General features: G+C 46.9%; 1 protein-coding gene across 1 annotated transcript; it reads right to left on the bottom strand.

The window, feature by feature from the left end:
* Positions 1-1,441: 1,441 nt before the first annotated feature.
* CHMP3 (charged multivesicular body protein 3) lies at positions 1,442-23,491 on the bottom strand. Its single transcript, XM_083145628.1, has 6 exons — positions 23,337-23,491; positions 20,592-20,652; positions 15,159-15,338; positions 6,188-6,309; positions 4,596-4,710; positions 1,442-3,207 (listed from the first exon to the last, which is right to left on the bottom strand). The coding sequence occupies exons 1-6, from the start codon at positions 23,379-23,381 to the stop codon at positions 3,062-3,064; spliced, it is 669 nt and encodes a 222-aa protein (XP_083001754.1). The 5' UTR covers positions 23,382-23,491; the 3' UTR covers positions 1,442-3,061.
* Positions 23,492-24,868: the final 1,377 nt, after the last annotated feature.

The raw sequence follows: 24,868 nt of genomic DNA, 5'->3' as shown, positions 1-24,868 counted from the left end.
ATCTTTCCTGTGTGAAATCCAGGCTAGGCACAAAAAAACCCAGGCCTTGGATTAAACACAGTTTTATTTGTACAGACACAAGTACAATTTTGAGAACTGCTGCTCAGTAATATATTTAATATGTACTTTTATTATTGGTATATTAGCGCCCAATCAACCTCTGGTTTCCAGGGGTTGACTATTAGTTTAGCATAGGTGCCTGGCTCCTTCTGACCCCTCCTACATCCCAAGGTTGAGCTGCGTCACCAGGATAGATGAAAGAGAAATGGGCAAAACCATGCGCACTGCAGGTGAGGCAGATGTAACATGTGCGGTTTGAAAGAGACTTTTGAAATATCCCGGGTCCAGCAACCTCGACATCCGACCCAGGAAAAAAAAAAAAAAAGGATTTTACCCGGGTTGCTAGGTAGGGTTAGTGCCACCTCCTCCCCTGCCCCACCGCCCTTCTCCGCCCCCCAGATGATGTCAGCAACCTGGTAATAAGCCAGATCGATGTTAGCGCAAATGCTGGGGATGACCAGTGTCCCAATACTGGGTGTAAGCTGGCATGTGCAATGTGGAAGCGGTATTAGAGACTGAAAAAAAACACTGTTGGTGGCCCCTGAGGACCAAGTTTGGGAATCACTGCCATTGAGTCTCAGTTCTCAGGGGCCCAAATAGTATGACAAATCCTGGGATTTGAATCCATGCCTGTGCAAATCTAATTCTGGGCAGCATTTAAGCACATGCTCAGATGCTGGTGGGCTGCTCCTGACACTGGAGGTGCGGCTCTGCGGCAGTTTGCAGCATGAAATGATGTCGGAGGTCACGCTGCGCAGCCGACTGCTGCTCCACTCCCACGCACTGCCCATCTTCCACTCCGATTATGCACCTCACAATCTCTGCACTTGGTGACACTGTGGGGCGCCATGTTTGGGGGAGAGGGAGGAGTCACTACATTGACCAACATAATCCCGGGTATTTTGTGATTGAGCATTTTTCAATCCCAGGATTGAAAAAAAATGCCCTGGTATTGGAATCCATAGGCCCAAATCACAACTGAAATAATTTGCACCACCTGTAGACCTGTTAAAATGTGTCTGTGACTAACGATCGCAACTGATTGCTGCTGATTTACCTCTTGAGTCCTGAGCACAGAATTCTATTGTCCCTAGGCAATGCAGCAATACCTAGTACTGAATATATGTTTCCTCTACACCAGTGGTTCCCAACCCTGGTCCTCAAGTACCCCCAACAGTGCAAGTTTTCCAGGTTTCCACACAGAATCACAAGTGCTATAATTAGCTCCACCTGAGGATCTTTTAAAATGTGCCTGAATAATGAGTGCACCTACTGGTGACCTGGAAAATGTGCACTGTTGGGGGTACTTGAGGACCAGGGTTGGGAACCACTGCTCTAGACAAGATCTCACCAGATGGACACAGGAAACAGAATACCAAGAGACAGTGTAAAAACAGCCTTTAATAAAGATACAGTGCCACACATTCTCCATCTCATAGAAAAATACCATCATGTGCACACGTTATGTACATTCTCCCACATCAGGCTTTGCCGTTATACTCTCATCAGAATCACCACGACAACCTGTTCCCTACATATACAAGAACCTTTGTATTTTTCCAGTTTGGTTACAACCTCCCTTCTGGAATAGCTGCCCCCTTTATATCTCCCCTAATGGTGTGTGCCCAACCTGTGCACCCTTCTTTGGTTCATTTACTACTGCTCACACTTGGTAAAGCCCGGTTAGTGAATCATTGGCTGTCACACCAGTCAATCAGTGTTATCAGAATATATGCAGATCCGGATCTTAAAAGTCGATCTTATTGGCTATCCAGCTGTCACATGTTTTGGAGCCAAAATATGTGACAGCTGATAGCCAATAACATTCTCTTTTGAGATCTGGATAAACCCGGATCACATCTCTACTTTAAAGCAGTTTCAGAATCCCAGTACATTGGACAAAACCCTGAAGAAAGCAATATTTTACATTCTCCCAACGCCATCTTAAGGATTTACTATACAGAGGTTTATACTAGGCAATGCTGCGGCTTGGACCAGCTCTGGGATCATGGGTAAAGTGTCCTACGGAGGTTGTAGTGTTTGCGGGGAACCCTCCACCAGCAGCTGTGCATGACACGGTGCTCCGGCAGGGTCAGTGCAGTGGTTTATGTGCATTAAAAAGGGATACAGACCATTTAAAGAAAAAATAAAATAAAAGTTATTTTAATTTCATAAAAGTTACTGCGCTGTTCGTTTTTGTTACTACAAAATAAAACATGACTGTGACGTGATCAGGTGCAAAATAATCAATTGACCTGATGCACCAAGCTTCAAAAGTGATAAAATGGAGAGCGATAGCCAGCCAGCCAATCAGCTCCTTACTGCCATGTCACAGACTGTTTGAAAAAAATGAGGCAGGAGCTGATTGGTTGGTTGTTCATCGCTCTCCATTTTATCACTTTTTGAAGCTTCGTGCATCTAACCCCAAGTATTTGAGGGTGGGATAGACCTCTATAATAGCTTCAGTTTTCTGCCAATGAAAGTTGGATGTTTGTGTGCCTGACCTGCAAAAAAACATTTTAACCAAACTCTGGTGACTGTATAAAAATAACTGTACGTTTATCAGGTCATGTTAGGCAGACTTTGTACTGATTGGTGACCTGTAAGGATCTATGTACCCGACAGCCATTAAATACAGGATGCATGGAATCAGCAGCAGCAGAGAAGAGCCAGGAACGTAAGAACTGGGATGTGGGTAATGGCAGTATATATAGTGCAATATACTTTATATGACAGATGCAAACCCACTGTCTGGCTAATCCACAAATCTCCCCCAGCAGAAGCCACACTGTTCGTTATCGTGGTCAGTAGCATCCATCCAGTAGTGGCGGTCGCTGAGAATGTCTGTAGTTGCCCACGTAGCGGGAACCAGGGGATAAAATCGGTACAGGGGGGTTATGCCACCTTTAATAAGCCAAAGATATATAGATATAGAATCCAAAATACTTTCACAGAAGAAGGTTTCATGTAAAAGAAAAGTAGTCTCTAAATAAAAGTGCTATTAGCTCCGCAGAGCGGCCAGGCGTGACTGCATGGCTTCCAAGTCCTCCTCCTCTTCTTCGTCAGACACGGCCCCAGCTGTGGCGCCCATCGGCTCCGGTTCCGGTAAGGCATCAGTGACTTTGTTGGGTGCTTTACCCAAGGCACCTGAAACACAAGCCAATGTAATTCATACCTTTTAGTAAGGGACAGGCCATAAACCTACACTTTATATTCATTACATTACATATAAGCAGGTGATGACATAGGCAGCCAGACACCGAGAGGAGCTCTGCTATATAGGGTAATGAGAATATCTTACCCGGGACCAGATCAGTGAATTCCTCTTTCCTTTTATTTTACATTATGGGCCTGATTCTGAATAGCACTGTGCGCACGGGGGAGCGAAGTTTGGCATCTGCGCAGACGTCAGGTGCAAACAGGCACGGAGAACTGCAAATTCATACAGACCCAACCAGACACACACACACACACACACACACACACATCAGGGGAACCCTCATACGAACCCAACCTACGAACCCTCATACAGACCAAATGAGGCACACACCACGGGGAACCCTCATACAGACCCAACCAGGCACACAACAGGGGGAACCCTCGTACAGACCCAACCAGGCACACAACAGGGGGAACCCTCGTACAGACCCAACCAGGCACACAACAGGGGGAACCCTCGTACAGACCCAACCAGGCCTCACCAGGGGGAACCCTCGTACAGACCCAACCAGGCACACACCAGGGGGAACCCTCGTACAGACCCAACCAGGCACACACCAGGGGGAACCCTCGTACAGACCCAACCAGGCACACACCAGGGGGAACCCTCGTACAGACCCAACCAGGCACACACCAGGGGGAACCCTCGTACAGACCCAACCAGGTACACACCAGGGGGAACCCTCGTACAGACCCAACCAGACACACACCAGGGGGAACCCTCGTACAGACCCAACCAGGCACACAACAGGGAGAACCCTCGTACAGACCCAGACACACACCAGGGGGAACCCATTTATTGGACAATACGGAAACTGTTTTATGTTAAATCTAATACAAGGATCCCCACAGCTCTGTATCATGATGAGACAGTAATACTAATAAGAAGGCCCTGCTGAAATGACCTTGCAGCCTATGTGATGTAGGCAAGACCTGGCACATAATGCAGGCAACAACAACAGGAGCCGCTGGTGTTGGGGAGAGGAAGAGGAGGGACGGGATAGGGTGAAGGCCATTTAAAGACTATGCCTGTTCTCTCAAGGTGGGATGCAGCGACCCATAAACATGGAGCTGTGGAGTTTTAAATATTTTTATTTTTTTGGGTCAAAATTAAAAAGGGTCTGGCATAAGCAAATACAGTGCATGGCTACTAATTCCTATTGCTCCAGTCCCGTCCCCCCACCCCCTCCCCCTTCCCTCAAAAGAAATACTGGTAATTTGATTGGTTTCTAATAAAAATAAACCTAGTGTGTGCATGCGATAGGCTACATGGATTGTAACTGGTGATAAGAACGGGTGCAGGAGAGACTGATTACCTGCTGTGATTTCAAATAGGATCCTATCTATCTCCAGATCGGCTTGTTCTTCCATTTCGTCCTGGTCCTCCATTCCCTCAAAGACGTCCTCCAGCATCTCCTCGATGATGCCAGCCTGTAGGAATGACCAGAGCAGCACATTACACTTCCGGTCTGCTGCTTATACATGGAGTCTCCTTGTTACATTATACAGATGCTGGTTCCAGCCTGCGAAGGGGAGATCACTGCAGGGCGGGCTCGCTGCCACTAAACTACATGCCGAGGAGTAAATGCTTAATGTGGCATACTACTCAGTGACTTCATTATAAAACACATGTCGTTTCTGAAGTGGCATGTCTAGGCTGGCATCACAGCCTGGCCAAGCATCCCTTTGCCCCCCCCCCCCCTTTTGTTAAGCTTTTATATCATTATAAGCGCAGCTATTTTGGACACCAGATGGCGCTGTGCTATTGCTCCCAGGTATTTTGGAGGTACTTATGTATTATCTGGGCTGCCGATTTTTTGATTGTATGCCTTAACTTAAGGCATACAATCAGATGCGATGCGATGCGATGACCCGATTTTTCCATAGGATTCAATGTTAAAATGGACTGAGTCCATTTTAACATGGAATTCAATGGGAAAAAGGGGTCCTTTTCATACCCCTACTATCCAAGTGGGCATGGAGTTGGATATAAACCTGTGGCGAGCGCAGCGAGCCACCGAGCCCAAAGCGTGGAGAGCGAAGCGAGCCCCGCGAGGGGACGGTATTCTGTGTCCGCTCACCACGCTTCGGGCTCGGTGGCTCGCTACGCTCGCCACAGGTTTATATCCAACTCCATGCCCACTTGGATAGTAGGGGTATGAAAAGGACCCCTTTTCCCATTGAATTCCATGTTAAAATGGACTCAGTCCATTTTAACATTGAATCCTATGGAAAAATCGGGTCCATCGCATCGCATGCGATGGACCCGATTTCAAAATCGGCAGCCCAGTTAGTACATAAGTACCATTTTGGACACCAGATGGCGCTGTGCTATCGCTCCCAGCTATGTTGGACACCAGATAGCGCAGTGCTACCACTCCCAGCTATGTTGGACACCAGATGGCGCAGTGCTACCACTCCCAGCTATGTTGGACACCAGATGGCACTGTGCTATCACTCCCAGCTATTTTGGACAACAGGTGGCACTATGCTATTACTCCCAGCTATTTTGGACACCGGATGACGCAGTGCTACCACTCCCAGCTATTTTGGACACCAGATGGCGCTGTGCTATCACTCCCAGCTATTTTGGACACCAGGTGGCGCTATGCTATTACTCCCAGCTATTTTGGACACCGGATGATGCAGTGCTACCACTCCCAGCTATTTTGGACACCAGATGGCGCTGTGCTATCACTCCCAGCTATTTTGGACACCAGATGGCGCTGTGCTATCACTCCCAGCTATTTTGGACACCTGACGGCGCGGTGCTATTACTCCCAGCTATGTTGGACACCAGATGGCGCAGTGCTACTACTGTACATGGACCATATGTAACAGTATCTTGTAGAAGGATGAAGCACAGACTACGCTGTATGTTTGTGAGGCTCTAGGACTCCGCTCTCACCTTCATCATTTCTTTGGACAGCTCCCTCATGGTTGCTTGAATCTCTGGGATTTTCACTAGGTTCTGCATTGCTTTCATGACCTCAGTGCTCTTCTGTAAGGAGCCGGAGACTCGGAGCACAGCTGTAAGTACACATGAAGAGTATTACAGAAAGTAGTTCCTGAATGAACCAATGGATAGATGCGGTCATTTCTCACTCTATAAAAAGTACAGATTATTACCTGTTAATAGGCTTTCCTCTACTCCACCATGGCAGCATACTTCTGGGTTTCCGCCCCCTTGGGTAGATATCTGAAAGGAACAAAAAAAGACACTGCCCCCCTATATAAGGGACCGCCCTCCTAGGCTCTGTGTCTTTCATTTTACAAGCTTAACTCATATAATTATTCATATTAAATAACACACTCAACCCTTTAGTTCAGGGCTGGGAAAACGGCTGCCATGGTGGAGTAGAGGAAAGCCTATTAACAGGTAATAATCTGTACTTTCCTCTACCTCCCCATGGCAGCATACTTCTGGGTCTACCCTAGCAGTTTTCTTCACTGGGAGGGCATAGTAATATAATGTAAAAAGGAAAAAGGATACTGGTTTCTTTCACCGTATCTACAGTGTGCTCCAAGTCTTTCTTATGAGTACTACTTCTCTTCTACTCCTCCTTTTTTTTTTTTTTTTTTAAATTACTGCACTAAGAATTCTTCTTCCTAGTTTTGTATCTTCAGTAGCCGCCACGTCCACCCTATAGTGCTTGGTGAACGTGTGTGACGAGGACCAGCATGCTGCCTTACACACTTCTTCCAGTGACGCCGCCCCTTTTTCTGCCCACGATGCTGCTAGCGCTCTCGTAGAATGAGCTTTTAGCCCCACTGGAGGATCTAATTTCCTAATCTTGTAGGCTTCACATATACATGCCCTTATCCATCTGGATATCGTCATTTTTGTTGCTCCTAGACCCTTTTTTATCCCTTCTGTAAGCACAAACAGTCTCTTTGACTTCCTCCAGGCCTCTGATCTTTTTAGGTATATTTTTAATGCTCTACTTACATCCAAATTATGCAGCCTTGCCTCTTTGGAGTTTGCTGGGTTCTTACAGAAGGACGGTAATATTATTTCCTGATTCATATGAAACTTTGAAACAACTTTTGGTAAAAAATGCGGGTTTGTCCTTAATACTGCTTTATCTTCGAAGAAGTTGAGGAACGGCTCCTCCGCCCATAGCGCCTGCAACTCCGAGACTCTCCTAGCCGAAGTAATTGCGACAAGGAAGACTACCTTGATGGTGAGCATCTTCAAGGGCACCTCTTCTAACGGCTCAAAGGGTGCCTCCGTCAGCACATTCAGGACCATGTTAAGGTCCCAGGGTGCCAGCGGGTTATGGAACACTGGCCTGATCCTTTTTATTGCCTGCACGAATCTTTGAATATATCTGTTGTCTGCAATTTTCAGATCCAGGATAGCACTTAGTGCCGATATCTGTACTCTCAGAGAGCTCGCTGATAGGTTCTTTTCCAATCCTGTTTGTAGGAACTCCAGAATTGTATTTATTCTTCTCTCATCTTTGCCCCCTGCTCTGCAGAAGTATATATATTTCCTCCATGTCCTGTAATATACACTGGATGTTGAATATTTTCTCGCTTTTAAAAGTGTATTCACCACTTTTTCCGAAAAACCCTTTCTTCTCAATGTCCTGGTTTCAACAACCAGGCCGTTAGCCTCCAGTTTTCTGGCTGCCTTTGATAATACCGGCCCTGCTGTATTAGGTCCTTGTAATCTGGCAGTATCCATGGTTCGTCTATCGCCATTTGAGTTAGTTTTGCAAACCACGCTCTCCTCGGCCAGTATGGTAGAATCGCGATCACCCTGGATTTTTCTCTGCTTATCTTGCTGATTAGCCTGTGAATAACCGGAAATGGTGGGAAGACATATGCTAGTTTCATCTCCCACCTTTCCGTCAGGGCATCTACCTTCCATGATCCTGGTTCCCAGTGCCTGGAAATGTAACAAGGCACCTTCGCATTCTTCTCTGTCGCCATAAGATCTACTTGTGGTAGGCCCCATCTCTTCACAATTGCCTCGAACACCTTTGGTGACAGCTCCCATTCTCCTGGGGCTATCCTGCTCCTGCTTAAGGTGTCGGCTAGCCGATTTTCCTTCCCTGCAATGAATACAGCCTTGAGGTCTACCACATGACTCTCTGCCCATTGTAGTACCTTCGCTGCCTCCATCATCAGGGCTTTGCTCCTCGTTCCCCCCTGTTTGTTCAGGTATGTCACAACAGACTGATTGTCCGATCTTATCACAACCTCCTTGTTGATTAGTAACTTCTGAAATTTTTTGCATGCCATCAGTACAGCCATCATCTCTCTTATATTGGAATGGCTCCGGCTTGCTTCTATATTCCATTCTCCCTGTGCCATCCGTTGTTCGCACACGGCCCCCCAGCCTTGCTTGCTGGCGTCCGTGGTTACTATAATCTGTGTCTGAGTTGCAAACGACTTCCCTTGACTTAGTCTCTCCATGTTGTTCCACCATCTGAGGTTTGCTTTTGCCTCTTTTGATAGAAAGATTTTTTGCCTCTTGTCTTTTTCTTCTCCATTCCATTGTTCTAGGAAGCATCCTTGTAATGCCCGCATGTGGAACCTTGCCCATGGTATAGCCTCTATTGCTGACGACATAAGGCCTAGCACTCGCATACACTCCTCTGTATGACTTATGTTTTCTTTTAACATTTTTCTTACTTCCTTGATCAGCTTCTGACGTCTGTCTTCTGTCAGCTTCACACGCATAGATTGTGTATCTAAAACCATTCCTAAGTATATCACTTTTTGTGCGGGTTCGAGGTGGCTTTTTTGATAATTTATCAACCAGCCGTGCTTTTTTAGATAGTCTAGCACCAGTTTTGTGTGCTGAGCTGACAGAACCTCTGATCTTGCCATAATAAGGAGATCGTCCAGGTATGGCCATATCGACACCCCCTGAATTCTCAAGTTGGCTACCAGCACCACTAATACCTTTGTGAAGGTTCTTGGTGATGTTGATAGGCCGAATGGTAGAGACATGAACTGATAAGTTCTTCCTTTTAGTCTGAATCTCAGGTATTTTTGGTGCCCTAAAAATATCGGAATATGCAGGTAAGCATCCTTTAAGTCTATCGTTGTTAGATAGGCTCCTTTCTCTATGTCCGGAAGAATGCTTCTGATCGATTCCATTTTGAATTTTCTTGTGTGGACAAAAGTGTTCAACCTTCTCAGGTCTAGTATTGTCCTAAAACCCCCTGATGCCTTCTTCACCACAAAAAACCTTGAGTGCCATCCCTGGTTTTCTTGATGTTTTGGTACTCTTTTTACCACACCTTGGTCTATCATGACCTGTAGTCTGCTTAATAATGCTGATCTTTCTTCCCAGTTGCTTGGGACAGGTGACTCTTCCAGCCAGTCTCCCGGCAGTTTGGTAAACTCTATTTTGTAGCCTGAAGACACGACTTCTAATACCCACCTGTCCTGGGTTGATTGGCACCAGACTTGTTTGTAATGTATCAGTCTGCCGCCAACCCTCTGTCTGGCGTCATTGTGTCTGACGAAAGGCAAAGCGGCCTTCTCTGCCTCTTTGGCCACGAAAAGTACTTCTATTCCCAAACCAGGGCCTCCTGAAACTACGACCTGGTCTATATGTTTTGGCTTCTTTATAATCTGTTGTAGAGTACCTGAAGTTTTTGTTAAACTGTCCTCTTCTTACCGCCTTATCTTGGGGTAGCCATACGGACTTACCACCCGATATTTTTGTAATTATTTCGTCCAGTTGCTGTCCGAATAGGTATTTGCCCTGGAAGGGAATAGATAGTAATCTATTTTTTGATTGATTATCCGCCGCCCATGGCTTCAGCCAGAGCGCTCTCCTTGTCACTATGTTGTTTGCACTGGATCTTGCTGCCAGCCGTACCCCATCTAGGGAGGCATCGCACAGGAACTCTACCGCCATCTGAATGTTCTGTACCATTTTCATCAGTTCCGTCCTTTTAATTCCATCTAGCATATCCGACTCCAGGTCCTGAACCCATGACCTTAGGACCCTAGACGTAATAGCCATGGCTGATGACGCTTTGATTGCTGCACCAGACGTCACGTGCTGCTTCCTCAGGTTCATTTCTATTTTGCGTTCCATCGAATCCTTAAATACGTTAGCGTCCTCTAACGGCAGTGTTGTCTTTCTTGATATGCGAGCAATCGCTGCGTCCACCTTTGGTGGCTCCTCCCATGTTTTAACCTCTTCAGGGTTAAACGGGTACATTTTTTGTACTCTTATGGGTACAGGTACTTTTTTATCGGGGTGAAGCCATTCTTCCTCCACTATCTCTTTCAGAGGTATTGATAAAGGAAACTGCTTCCCCTTTTTCTTTTTATCTTTGAACAGTAAATCTTGAAGTTTTCCTTCTTCCTGTGTATCCTCAATATTCAGGGATTTATTAATGAGACACAACAGACTTTCTAACAGATCTGGGTTGAAGTCAATTTCTTCTTTCTCTTGAAACACTTCCCCCTCTTCTGCTTCCTCCTCTGGTCTAGCTGCAGGCCCTTCCTCTGGGTCATCTGAATCAGAGAGTACTACTCTTCTCCTTTTTGTAGAAGCCTTAGTACTTTCCTTTTTTGCCATAAACGTGTCAGCTAATGCTGTTTTTAACAGTGAGACCAGCTCCGTCATTTGGGGTAATCCCATCTGTTGTGTCCCCTCACACTTGTTGCATGTAGAACCTGAACATTTCTCAGGTAAAATTCTTTTGCATAATACACACTTTGCTGTATGCAATTTTTTATACTTGGCTTTCCCTTCCGTTTTTTCTTTACTGGGTCCTGCCCTGTATAAGTAAACGCCAAGTCACTAACTGTATGCTCCAACAACAACAAGAAGTATGTTCCACTAATGCTCCAATAATTCCTGGCTTACCCTGCATCCGCAGGCTGCTTCCTGTCCTCTTCCATAATGACACTTTCACAATACGCTGTACTCTAATAGAAAAATTCATACACTTAGTATCATTTCCGTAAGAACAGCCATTGCCCTAGCAGCGCTGCTGCTTCCACAGGGCCTTACCTCGTCTGCTGGTCTCAGAACACGTCTGCAGCAACCTCCACTGTTTGCAGACTAGTTTTAACTCCATGCCCGGCGTGCGTGTATCCCCGTGACGTCAGACGCCACCTCCGCTTCCGGGCGCCGTCTGATGACGCGCCCCATGTACACGCCGCGCTTACCGGCTTCAGCCTGCGGCTTCAGACGCCGCACACCTCGCCGGGCACCTTCTCCCTTGGACGCACTGGGCGGCAGGGAGCTACAGCAGACGGACGTCCCAGACCACACTTGATGGCGGGGGTCCCAGACACGATACGCTAAGTTCACAGCTGCACTGGGCAGAGGAACCAGCCCTCCTGATCTCCGCAGGGTAAGCCATCCATCTACCCATGAAAGGAAAAAAAGACACAGAGCCTAGGAGGGCGGTCCCTTATATAGGGGGGCAGTGTCTTTTTTTGTTCCTTTCAGATATCTACCCAAGGGGGCGGAAACCCAGAAGTATGCTGCCATGGGGAGGTAGAGGAAATCTGCGTTTATACATTCGCTACCTTCAAACGGTTGCATGTAGAAGCTTTCAGAGTTACTGAGCAATAAATGTAAATGTTGTTTTAGATCCTGCTCTATCACTGTGATATATATCCATGCTACAGTCCTAATCCACAGTAATGGGCCAACAGGAACCCGCTACAGTCATCAGCAAAAACGCTGCAGTAGCCACACCCACCTGTAGCAAGCGGCCCCAGATGGTAACAGCCGCCATTGGGGGCACCGTGACTGTGCACAAGGATAATGATTTAGTGTATTTTAGTATGTTATTATGTTTTATGCACTGTGCAAAGTTGTTCAGATACCAGAGCAATTTTTATTTATTAACAGTTTCTTCTATAGCGCAGAAAATTCCATTGCACCATACACTTGTAAACAACAGTGCCAAAACAAACTGGGTAATAACAGACAGACAGAGGTGGGAAGGCCCTGCCCACAAACTTACAGTCTATAGGGAAATAGGCATTGATACATAAGGGTGGGTGTTACCATAATAGTCAACCAGATTGCAAAGGTTCTTGGTGGGCTGTATGATCTGGTCACCAGGCAAACGTTGGCCTGGGGTCAGGAGAATGGGACGGTGATGAATGGGAAAATATGTGAGGATAGGTGTGGCCTGTACAGTGGGGATGTGATTGGATAGGAGAGGTTTATGAAGGTCATGTGGGCGGTTCTGGAATTTGATAAGCCTGAAGAGGTGAGTTTTCAGGGAACACTTGAAGGTTTGGAGACTAGAGGGGGGGCCTTCTTGGCCGACTAGAGGGGGGGCCTTCTTGGCCGACTAGAGGGGGGGCCTTCTTGGCCGACTAGAGGGGGGGCCTTCTTGGCCGACTAGAGGGGGGGCCTTCTTGGCCGACTAGAGGGGAGTCTTCTTGTGCGTGGGAGGAAATTCCACAGAGTGGGTGCAGCCCTGCAGTTGTGAATGTAAATGAAATAATGCGTGTGGAGGAGAGACGTAGATCTTTTACATATACATCAACATTTTCTAAAAACTTATATCATGCCTGGTCAACGCAAGGGTGTTGCAGTGATCATTATGGTCGCATAAAAAAAATGTTGTGGCAAAGTGATGGGTGGAACTGGTAGATGTGAGTAAGGCTTGAAAACATGAGTCCAAAGAGCATAGTAGCGCCTTGCAGCACAGTCAGCCCCATAACCCCCCATTTCTAAGGTACACATAGGAAGCCAGAATCAGCTGAGGGCCATCTGACATCACACATGACTACTAGGAGTGGGGAGTTTTATTGCACCCTGTAAGCTAAACCCCATTGTCAACAATAAGTCCGCTTGGCTGCACAAGGGATTCTGGTAGATTGTAAGAGTGACAAATCTGGTCACTATGAGCACCTTTAGCGAAAGAACTGTATTTTTATTTAACTTTTTTATTAAAAAGGCACCACTTCACATCATCTAATGTGCATTGATTATGGACGATGAATTGAAAAACATCACAACCACAGCAGTTTATCAAAACCAGGGATACAATCAGCTTCTATATAGCAGGTCACATTAACACATGGCAGAATCAAATTAGCATGTAACATCAAACAATAAACCAAATATCCACTTTATCAGGGACATGAGGAGACTGGAGTCCTAAGGAGCCGCAGTAAACCAGAAAATATGAAGTATATAGGAAAACGCCCCAATAACAATATAGTCTTATACCATTAAGTGTTGTATAGGGACTTTGTAATCCTTATTTGGAAATCCGCAGGCAGACTAAAAAAAAATTTGATTCTCGGAAAAATATGTATTATCTAAAGTCATCTCCAGCCAATCCCTTTGAAATACATTGTACAATTTTCTTTTAAAAAGAGTTAGGGCCAGATGTACTAAGCTTGAAAAGTTATAAAATAGAGAGTGATAAACCACCAACCAATCAGCTCCTACCTGTCATGTCACAGGCTGTGTTTGAAAAATGACAGGTAGTAGCTGATTGGTTGGTGGTTTATCACTCTCCATTTAATCACTTTTCAATCTTCGTACATCTCACCCTTAATGAGGGTGTATTAGGAAGGATCCATGACTGCAAAATGCACTGATGGAAGGAAACTTGCACCCTATGGTTGCCTGGAGTAATCCTCTCCCCCAAACTAAAAAAAATTCAGTAAAAACAAAATGGAATCGTATTGGCTATCGGCTGTCACATGCTTTGGATAGCCAATACAATCTGGATTTGAAAACCGAGTAAAACCGTGCCAGCACATGTCTAGTAAAAACCCACAAGTAAGTGGTTAGCCACTGCTTCATACCCGTCCGAGTAATGAAACGATCCATAGGAGATTTTAGCAGAATGTAATGTATAAATATGTAGCGTTCCATCTAGCACCCTGCATCTTCCAAAACCCATGCCGTTCCTCTTCCCTGCCTGGGGTGTCGCTCTCCACTTCACCAAATTCACCTAAAATCCTGTCCCTCTACCAAAAATCACGCAATAGAATCTTTTCAAGAGAATCTTTAGGATGACCCCTATACAGCAGAACACCATCTTCAAATGCCATGAGTTTTATCTCCACCTCACTTGTAATGCAGAAATATCCTAAATAATGGGTCAACGGATAAATTAAAAAGAGGTGTAAGGAGCAGACATCCCTGTCTAGTGCTGTGTTGCATCGTCAAGGGTTCCCCTTGTTTACCCTTAACTAATAGTGATAATGTAGTAGTGTTCCCTCTAGAAATTGTGCCGGGCAGGGCCGGGGCAGCCGACGGCACACTTGTGGGCGGTCCCGGACCGCCGGCGTCACTAAAGTGGGCGTGCCCGCCCGGCGGCATCACTAAAGTGGGCGGGCCCGGCGGCATCACTAAAGTGGGCGGGCCCGGCCGCGCTGAAGATCCTGTCACCACAGGGGGAAGGTGCCTTGATGCCGGGGAAGCGCCGGGCATCGCCGTCTAAGGCGGCGCTGGGCTTCCCTGTGCAAGGAGTCGGGCAGGCACCAGGCTGTTTTACCGGGGCGCTGCTAGAGGGGCAGGGCGCATTTTGCCCTTTAAAAAACGGGCAGGGCGCAGCGTCCCGCTAAAACAGCCTAGCGGGAACACTATGCAGGCATCAAATAAAAGGGGTTTAACAAAATTGCCATCAGAAGCCCTACACTCCAGCACTTGGGGCTAAGCCACAATGTCAAATGCCTTACGTGTATCTTGAATAAGCAATATATGTGTGGTTCCGACATTACGGGTAGAGGCTACTTTTGTGGCTATAGACGTCCGTTTCGCTTTACCCACGGCCGCTCATGAACAAAGCCCAACTGATCAAGCACCAACAAGTCAGGCAGGATCCATTGCAGTGTGCTAGCCAAGACTTTTGAAATCACCCGCAGGTAATAATAACACCTGCAATACAGCCGTGTCTGTGGCGCCTTACCTAGCTGGTTCTTCATGCTCATAAGCACTGAGTTCATCTGAGCCTTCGAGGCGTAGAGTTTGTTTACCGCTCGCTTAGACTGAACGACCTCCTTGGCCAAGATCACACACGCATCCCGGTTACCTTTCTTTGCAGAGTCCTTTATAGAGAGCTTGACCTTTTCCTGCGCTCTCTGGATATCTAGAGCAAAAACAGTCACGTAACGAGCCTCAGTAGTAATATATATATATATATACACACACACACACACACACACACACACACACACGTATACAGATAGCAGCCAAAAACAAATATGCAATCCTGCAGCAATAAAGGCACATTGTGTGAGCTCATGTACTTACAGGTAACTGTAATTCAATTAAGAGCGGGGGTGGGGGAAGGCTGCCGTTATATCCCTGCGGACTGCCCCGTGTCCCTATGACACCCTAACTTCTGGGTTTTCATATACAAATAAATCTGTATATGTATAAATCTAATTCTCTCTGCACATGTTATATATGCCCCCCCCCCCCTGCAGTGCACATGGTTTTCGTCCATTTGAGAAGAAATTTGCCTTTGCAAGTGAACCAGAATAAGGGCCAAAGAGCAGAAGTTATCTCACAGTGGGAATAAGCTCTGTGTGTGTATGAAGGCATTGATTACAGTGGACAGCAAAAAAAAAAATAAAAAAAATTGGGATCCTAAAAATAAGGGTACTTGTTTGCAAGCATGGCGCCCATCGCATACCATATTTAGTGGTGTGCGATGTGATCTTCCCTTTAAATTAACAGGAGTGCTTGTACAATGAAATATCGCATAGCATCGATGCGATTTTTAATTGTACAAGCACCCTGATGGGTGCTTACAATGTTAAATGCACCCCCATTGTCAACGCCACCTCCACTATCAACGCCAACCCGAAGCATGGCGAGGGGCGGCGGTACACTTCCTCTGACCTTTTCATACCCCCACTATCCACGTCGAGGTGATTTTAGAGAGTGTGGCAAGCGCAGCGAGCCCAAAGCGTGGCGAGCGCAGCGAAACCCGCGAGTGGACGCGGAATACATGTAAAGTAATCCGTGTGCGCTCGCCAGGCTTCGGGCTCAGTGGTTCGCTGCGCTCGTCACACTATCTAAAATCAACTCCTCGTGGATAGTGGGGGCATGAAAAGGTCGGAGGACGCGTACCGCTGCGCTCGCCACGCTTCGGGTTGGCGTTGACAATGGGGGTGCAATTAACATTGTAAGCACCCATCAGGGTGCTTGTACAATTAAAAATCACATCGCATGCCGCTATATTGCATGCCATGCGATAAGATGCACTTCGATCAAAATCGGGGGCGCCGTGCTAGGAAACAAGTACCAAAATTAGATAGGTTTATTAATAGAATTTAGGGTGCTGAAAACAAAAAAAGTCAATGAAATTAAAAGATTTGTTGCCTTTTATAGTTATTCACATTTGTTGTTTTCCAAAACAAATAGCTTAATATACATACACAACATCGACAGTAATACAAATCATTGCTTTTAATGCCGCTTTCGTTTTGCAAGTCGCTTTTACACTATTTCTGGGGCATCCCTGACAAGTGTCCAACAATAGTCTGCTACCATTGGAGCATTCCATTTCCCCTGGTATCTCTTTTCCATCTCAGAAATATCCTGGTGAAAACGGTCACCATGTTCATCACTAACGGCGCCGCAGTGAGCTGGGAAATTCTGAGAATGAAGAAAATGCATCTTCAAAAGACATATTGCACCCAAGTGCCCGATATGAGGAAATCAGATTTTCAACCAGTTCAACGTAGTTTGCTGCCTTCAAAAGGTTTTGTGCTACCAGATGATAATCGTTCCAAGCTGTCTTCTCCTTGAAGAGATTTTGTATTTGTGGTCCCTTCCTTGATTTTCGCTTCACTGAGCCTTGGAGAACTTTTGCCTAAATGCGTGACAACAGCATCGATCTAAGATTTAGTTAATTGCTAAGGATCTTCAAAACTTGAACTAATAAACAATTTTAAACATCATATTCGTGTTTAGCGCTTTGCAATCGGTAAGAATTGGTTGTTTTTACATAGGATCCTTTTTGGCTGTTGCCAAGTGTTATTTGGACAATGGCCCTTATTCTGATTGCGTCGGACAGCTCCGTGTGTGGTCGGAGGGCCGATGTTTGGTATTTGCGAATGTGCAGAGGCGTATCTGCGCATGTGCGAATGAGTCGCACGCCCGAACACAGAGTGAGTTCCATGCAGAAAATGATCGGTCAGAACTGTCCGATCAGGGGGTGGAGAGGGGCGTGAAGGGCTGTTTGGGCTAATTACCATATGCGTACACCCCGCGTTTCAAGGGCGTTCCCATGAAACCGCTGGGCGCACGTATGGTAATGCGGCCGTGACGCACGTGTGGGGGGCGGACAGCTGACAAAGCCGGATGTCAGCTGCCCGCCCATATCCCTGCTTTCGCACGGAAACATGTCCAAGTGGTCTCGAGCACTCAGAACTGTCTGACCGCTCGGCCCGTCATCGGCGACCATTGGAGGATGGGGCGGTTCCCACAAATGGGGGAGGTGTTCACACGAAACATCCACTCTCGGTCCCTTCGCTCTGCGTCTTACCGCGTTCGGACGGTGTGAGCTTTCCATACGGTAGGCGGGGTTAATACGCATCCGTCCGAGTCATCTAGAATAAGGGCCCTTGTGTAGTCTGAATGGTCTATTAGAAATCTCCCTGAAGACCAGGAGACTGCCGAAACACATCCCCCTGCCGAACGGCGAATGAACACATCCTTTGGTGGAGCTGTATCACTATAGCGGACTGGAAGGCACAGCCGTCAGCATTGAGGACTCCTGTGCACACAAGCTGTCCCAGCCTATAGGAGAGGAGTTATAGCAGGAGGAGCTTCCAGGAGCAGTTGAGACTCCAGATATGGGGCCTGATTCAGATCTAGCAAGCAGGTAAACGCAGACCTGCCGAACACTACTCCTCCCCCCCCCCTTCCCCGAGTGAATTCCCGCACCAGCATGTATATGCTTACACATCCGCTCACATGCGGCAGCGGCACGGAGGAAAGACATCCTTCAATGATCGCTCACCATCGAAAGATTATTTTCCTCCGTTCGTGAATAAAAATCGATATTTTTAATCTGGACGGAGATAGCTGAAATGGGGGCGCGGACGTCATGTGACATCATCTGCCCACCCAAAGCACGCATGACCATGTCTACGTTCGCAAGGGTACGCTCCGCGTCCACCCCCCTGCCTGACCGTCAGTGAGCAAACTCCCCTGCGATTGTGAAACTCGCCGAATGCGTTCGATCCGGGGGGGGGGGGGGGGGGGGGGGGGTGTGCGCATGCGCAAATCCCCACCATCGGCCATGGGAGCGAATTCAGATCTGAGCCTGCATGTCTGAATCACCCCTATGGTTTTGTCAGCTCAGGGAAGAGTGGTTGGAAAAGAAAGAAAGGATAAAAGTCGCTGGAGTGTGTTATATATAAATAAGTGCATACTGGCAGCACAGTGATAAGCAATGTGTCATTGCCACCTTGTGCCCCCGTGTTCCATCATGACTTACAGTGGCATGATCATCACGAAGCGCGGGTTCCCTCCTTCCGTCCCGATACATACAGCGCTGACAGGTAAATTGGTTCCTGGACTCGTCGTATGCTTTTTTGGCCTATAAGCGCCTGTTAATTAATTATTGGAGTGTAGAACACCTTGGCATTCTACAAATAAAACCTTGGGCACGCGCTACCCAAGTCAGCGATGGCTAACCCTGACACTCCAGCTGTTGTTGAACTACACATCCCAGCATGCTCTGATACAGTTTTGCTATTTGGGCATGCTAAAAATTACGTAGGGCATGCTGGGATGTGTAGTTCAACAACAGCTGGAGCGTCAAGGTTAGCCATCACTGGTCTAAGTAATACATTGTGCAACGTAAGGGGGAGGTAATGCAATCATCCTGCTCCATACAATCTGCGGGGCTTGGGTTACATAGAACAAGAATGAAGAAAGCCACCGACTTTGAACTCATCAATATCTTAGTGTATCTATGTCACACAGCTACAACTAGTGACGTACGGATTTCCTAATAGGAGAGGTTCTTGGGCGAGAACGGTGGCTCGGGAGGGACATTTCTGTTACCTCAATGCCGTAAGTGCTGATAAAACCAGTTTCTAGCAGCTGAGGTGAGCAATAATGCTATTTATAGTGTACGAATGGGAGCCGGGCCTAGACTTCAAGTCACAAGACCTGTTCCAGTCAATCTGATCACAAAGCACTACAGCAGATTAACCCTTAGGGTGCCAACATTTCCGAGAGATTTGCAAAATATCCGCCTAAAAAAAAAAAGACAGCGTCGCTCATGTTTGTTATAGAAATAAAAAAAAAAAAAAAAAATGTAATGTAAGAAAAAGATTATATTTCCTAATATAAGGTAAATATTATAGGTCATTATGATGAATAAATAGGTTTGCTTGGCAATTTTCACAGCTATTTTGACAAACAAAAGGGTTAATACTCCTGCAAGCAAATGGATTGCACTTATTGCTATGAGTGGTTTCCTCAGACTTTTTCAAATGATAGTAAATCATGAAGATTCTGCCACAATTTGTGTGTGATTGGTAAGCAAATGGTGGCAGGAGGAGAACAAGGTCTGGGGCAGACAGCAGAGGGGTGGGGCTTGTTGATGATGGAAACCGCGAGGTAAGTACTGCTCTCGCAGGGGTGACTCTGGTCGGTCGACCGGGATCAAATCAATTTACTTATGGTCAGCATTATAGGCAAAACCAGCGCTAATGGCTGCCAATAATAAAGCAAGCGGACAAGCAGAAGCACAACTGAGCTTAAGCACAATTTACTTACATTCTAGCATCCTGCTTCTTTCAAAAACTGTGCAGTTCCTCTTCCCTGCCTGGCGTGTCGCTCTCTGCTGTGGTGCTTATAGCACATGTCCAGTCTGCATATTAGTGCTGACATACAGACCACGCTGTGCTAGAAGCATCACAGCAGAGTGCTACACCCCAGGCAGGGAATAGGAATTTTGGATGATGCAGGATGCTAGAATATAGACTACATTAGACACTAGTTCAATGACATAGAAACATTTCATACTCATGAGCGTTTTCTTTAGATATTACACAACGCAGCAGAAATGCATCAGTATTACAAGGATCGAAGCACTAAACAGCAGCAGATACTGAATTACCCTGGTGACTCCAGGGAACAAAACATAGGCGCACATCGCAAATTATGCAAAATGTGATCCTATGTAAACGCACTACACTGCGACACACAAGTACACTGACATTCCTGAAATCTCTGTCATCACCGCTAACAACAAGCCTATCACTGACACACACATTATAATGGCACAGTTTGGATAATTTATATTAAAAAAAAATAAAAAATAAAAAAATCTTATAAACGCAGAAGAGAGCTTGCGGTTAGGCCGTCTCACCTCTTATTTGTCTGTCGATCACACGCATTTCTTTCCGGATTTTAAGGGACCATTCATTCACCTGGCAAAGAGAGAATCAGATTGGTAGACTGCATCCAGCCAATCACATTGCAATGTAAAAGGCTATGGTCATGAGTGTGACAGAAAGGTGCGAGCTGTGAGACTTGCTGTAAATTGCAATTATACCGCTAGCTGGGAGACACCTAAACCGCACAGGACTGTTGTGGAGGAGAAGAAAGGAGGGTACTTGTTTCCTAGCACGGCCACAACGATCATGATCGTGGGCATCGTGAGGAAAAATCGGGGCCATCGCAAGCACTAAAAAAATCGGGTGCGATGGTCGGGACGCGATGCCCGCAATTTCCTCATAGGGAACAATGTTAAATGCCTCAATTTAGCCGCGATGCCCCTGATTTCCCATAGGAAACAATGTTAAATGGGTCAATTTACCCAAATCATCATAGGGAACAATGTTAAATGGGCCATAAACCCCCCAAAACACCCCTGAACAGTAAAATGTCCCCCCAAAAGTATTTTACGCCACCCCACGATCAACGCGAACCCGAAGCGTGGCGAGCGCAGCGAGCGGCGGTACGCGTCCTCCGACCTTTTCATACACCCACTATCCACGTCGGTGTGGAGTTGAGAATAGAATAGTGTGGCGAGCGCAGCGAGCCACCGAGCCCGAAGCGTGGCGAGCCCCGCGAGGGGACGCGGATACCTGTGAAGCCCGCGAAGGGACGCGTTTACCTGTGAAGGTATCCGCGTGCGCTCGCCACGCTTCGGGCTCGCCACACTATTCTATTCTCAACTCCACGCCGACGTGGATAGTGGGGGTATGAAAAGGTCGGAGGACGCGTACCGCTGCGCTCGCCACGGTTCGGGTTCGTGTTGATCGTGGGGTGGCGTAAAGTACTTTTGGGGGGACATTTCACTGTTCTGGGGTGTTTTTGGGACTTTCTGGCCCATTTACCATTGTTCCCTATGATGATTTGGTGAAATTGAGGTATTTAACATTGTTCCCTATGAGAAATCGGGGGCATCGCGGGTACATTGAGCCATTTAACATTGTTTCCTATGGGGAAATCGTGGGCATCACGTCTGGACCATTTAAGGCTTTTTTAGCCGCATACGACGCGACCGACGCGATTTTGACTATTTTCAATGGGAAAATCGGGGGCATCGCGTCGGTCGCGTCGTATACCACTAAAAATGACACACGATGCCCGCGATTGTGGCCGTGCTAGGAAACAAGTACCGAAAGGAGTTACTCAGAGATTACTCTGTGCTGTAGGAGACTCTGATCTTTACACTATCTAACTCTCAGTCTGTGGTTTCCTGCATCTGTTTCAGCAATTTATCTGTCACATGACACAACAGCATACCGCACCAGTCACATGCACATTTAAATGGGTCACAGCTGCTGAAATCGGTACGGCTATGAACATGCTGATCATTGGCTTCCTTTTTATCTAACCCGACATCTTTGGCTGCTGAAGTATCAGAACCACAGAATAGAAGCTCTGCAATCAGGTGGCTGTCACAACACACAGCTGCCCAGCAGAGATCCAAAGCCACACTGCCCCACCCACCAATACGGTGAAACGCGCCCTTACATGGTCAATGCTGCTTGTCTCAAAGATAACCCACCAAAATGACCATGGTCAATCCCCTATCTTCATGGAAAAGTGCTGTAAAAGCTGCCAGGACTAGGGCAATGTCTCAGGGAGCTATAGGGGGGATGAAGAGAGCCTGGATTTGAGGAAGAGTCAATATGATCTGAAAGAATATCAAGCAGGCAGCACCAAGGAGGCAACATAGCATCTAGCAGTAACGCCTTGGTGTGTCTACTCCTAACATGCTTCTCCGAGATTTACCAGATCACCATTCAGCCGTCCCTCACATCTGCTGGAAGACCGTCATGAGGATGATGACCACTGTGATGGCTGAAACAGTGAGGGCACATACTAGCCGCTCTTGAGCTCAGCATCCAATGTAGCATCTCCTGTGGTCAGTGTTACACACTCAGAAACTGGGCCTTCCACCTCACCCCAGGTTCATTGAGTCAAGCTGAAACTAAAGGAGCCCATAGACGGTCCGTTCTGCACTGTCCATGCTGTACTATGAGATACGCGCTCCCGCGCATCTCATCGTACGGTACAAAAAGTATGTGCTGCACATACTTTTTGTACTAGCTTTTCATCACATCGCATCGCATTGCATGCTCAAGGCATGCACAAGGCATGCGATGTGTAATAATTCAGTGCCGAACGGATCCGACGAACGGACCGTGTATGGGTACCTTTACATGTGTCTGATTAATTTAAGGTTAATCAATGACATGTGTGCAGCTGCCAAAAGATCTGTAATACATGAGCTGTTAGGGTCGTACAACAGACAGACTGTGAATATAAATACATATGCACTATATACTGATACTTCATAGACAGAGTGAAATAATAATAATAATAATAATAATAATAATAATAATAATAATATGCCGCTTTTCTCCCAATAGGACATATATATATATATATACACACACACATACATACATACATACATACTATGTATGGTGACATGTCAATCACAGGATAGATAGATACTGTGTATAGTGACAGGGCAGAGTGATATAGCTGTATACTGTGCATAGTGACATGTCATAGAGCAGAGTTACACTGTGTATAGCGATGTTACAGTACAAGGAGTGTGGGGAAATCCCAGGCCACTTCCAGCCTCACTCACCAGCTCCTTGGGCGGCCTCTCATTCGTTTTCCCGAACAGCCCCATGTCTACCTGGCCGACACACACAGACCCTGTCCCTGTGTACTCTTTTCCCTGAACCACCACTGGCACTTCCCGTCTCAGCTACTTCCGGCTTCCAGACGGAGCTTCCCATTGGTCACTGTACTTCCGCACTCACTGTTGTTAATCTGAGCTCGCTGCCAGGAGAAGGGCGGGGCTGCAGCTGTGGCGCTTACGTTGCCAGAAGAAGGGCGGGTCTTAGGATTCCTATGCTGCTAGAAGGTTGGAATACTATTTTAGTGTGTTTATTTTATGTTTCCATGAGAAGTTCAGCTGTTGGTTTTAAGCAGCCAGTAGAAGGCTGAGGCTCCACCTGTGAGTCTAAAGTTGCCAGGTGAAGGACAGGGCTCCAGCTGTGAACATTATTACACAGCCAGGAGAAAGGCAAGGCTCCAGCTGTATTATTTTGCCAGGAGAATGGTGGCTCTCTGTCAGTCTTATGTTGCCAGGAGAAGGGCGGGGCTCCAGCTATGAGTCTTATGTTGCCAGGGGAAGGGTGGTGCTCCAGCTGTGAGTCTTATGTTGCCAGGGTAAGGGTGGTGCTCTAGCTGTGAGTCTTATGTTGCCAGGAGAAGGGCGGAGGTCCAGCTGTGAGTCTTAAACTAGGTATACATTGATTAGGTGGTATACTGGCTGGTATATCACAAGCCTATAAACGGGTATGTATGTACCCCCACTATGTCTGTGAACAATGTAACTCATAATAGATCGATAGATCTATTGTGATAGATAGATCAGCCAGTGGCGTAACTATAGCACCGCAGCCCCCACAGTCGCGCGGGGGGGGGGGGTCGCTGTGCATATGGGGGCGCCGGGGGGGGCTGCGGTGCTATAGTAATCCCCCCCGCCCCCCATCCCCCGCAGGCTTACCTGTCCGCGCGTCCCAGGTCCCCTCCTGGCTTCAATCAATACTATGGAGACGGACCACGATAAAATAGCCGCCCCATAAAGCAGACTGTTCTCTGAAACTGTCTGCGGTATGGGGCAGCCATTTTATCGTGGTCCGTCTGCATAGAATTAATTGAAGCCAGAAGGGGAGCCGTGACGCGCGGACAGTCAAGCATGCGGCAATGGGGGGAGGGGGCACGGGGGGCGCCCCCCCATTAAAGGCGGGGGGCGCCCCAAACAAAGCTACGCCACTAAGATCAGCACATCTGGCTGTGTGTATAGTTTACTGCAGGGGCTAACCTCACGTCCAAATGCTTGAATGTTTGATTGTTAATTCCAGTTAGGAATGCCAAGTTTGCCGGGATTGAGTTTGTCAATATAATGATGAACTTTAGGACCCCTCCTGTCCCCCCCCCCCCCCATCTCCCCCCATGACTTTGAGGAGGGGCCAGATGTATCAAGCTTCAAAAAGTGAAAAAGTGTTGAGTGATAGGGATGGCCGTCGATAGTGTAGAAATATACAATGGATGACTATCAATGTTTTTACATATCGATGGTCATCCATTTTCTTTGATTGATTGGTC

The sequence above is a fragment of the Crinia signifera genome, chromosome 1 (assembly GCF_055691185.1).
Source record: "Crinia signifera chromosome 1, ASM5569118v1, whole genome shotgun sequence".
Taxonomy (NCBI): domain Eukaryota; kingdom Metazoa; phylum Chordata; class Amphibia; order Anura; family Myobatrachidae; genus Crinia; species Crinia signifera.
Note: the sequence above shows the minus strand (reverse complement) of the source record. Positions and strands in the feature narration are given on the sequence as shown.

Bases quoted from the DNA above. Each gene is read 5' to 3' on its own strand.
- CHMP3 (XM_083145628.1), bottom strand. From the start codon at position 23,381: ATGGGGCTGTTCGGGAAAACGAATGAGAGGCCGCCCAAGGAGCTG. The intron at 6,310-15,158 runs GTAAGGCGCCAC...GTGTACTTACAG, and splicing joins GAGCATGAAGAACCAGCTAG to CTGTGCTCCGAGTCTCCGGC. The intron at 4,711-6,187 runs GTGAGAGCGGAG...TCATTCCTACAG, and splicing joins TGTCCAAAGAAATGATGAAG to GCTGGCATCATCGAGGAGAT.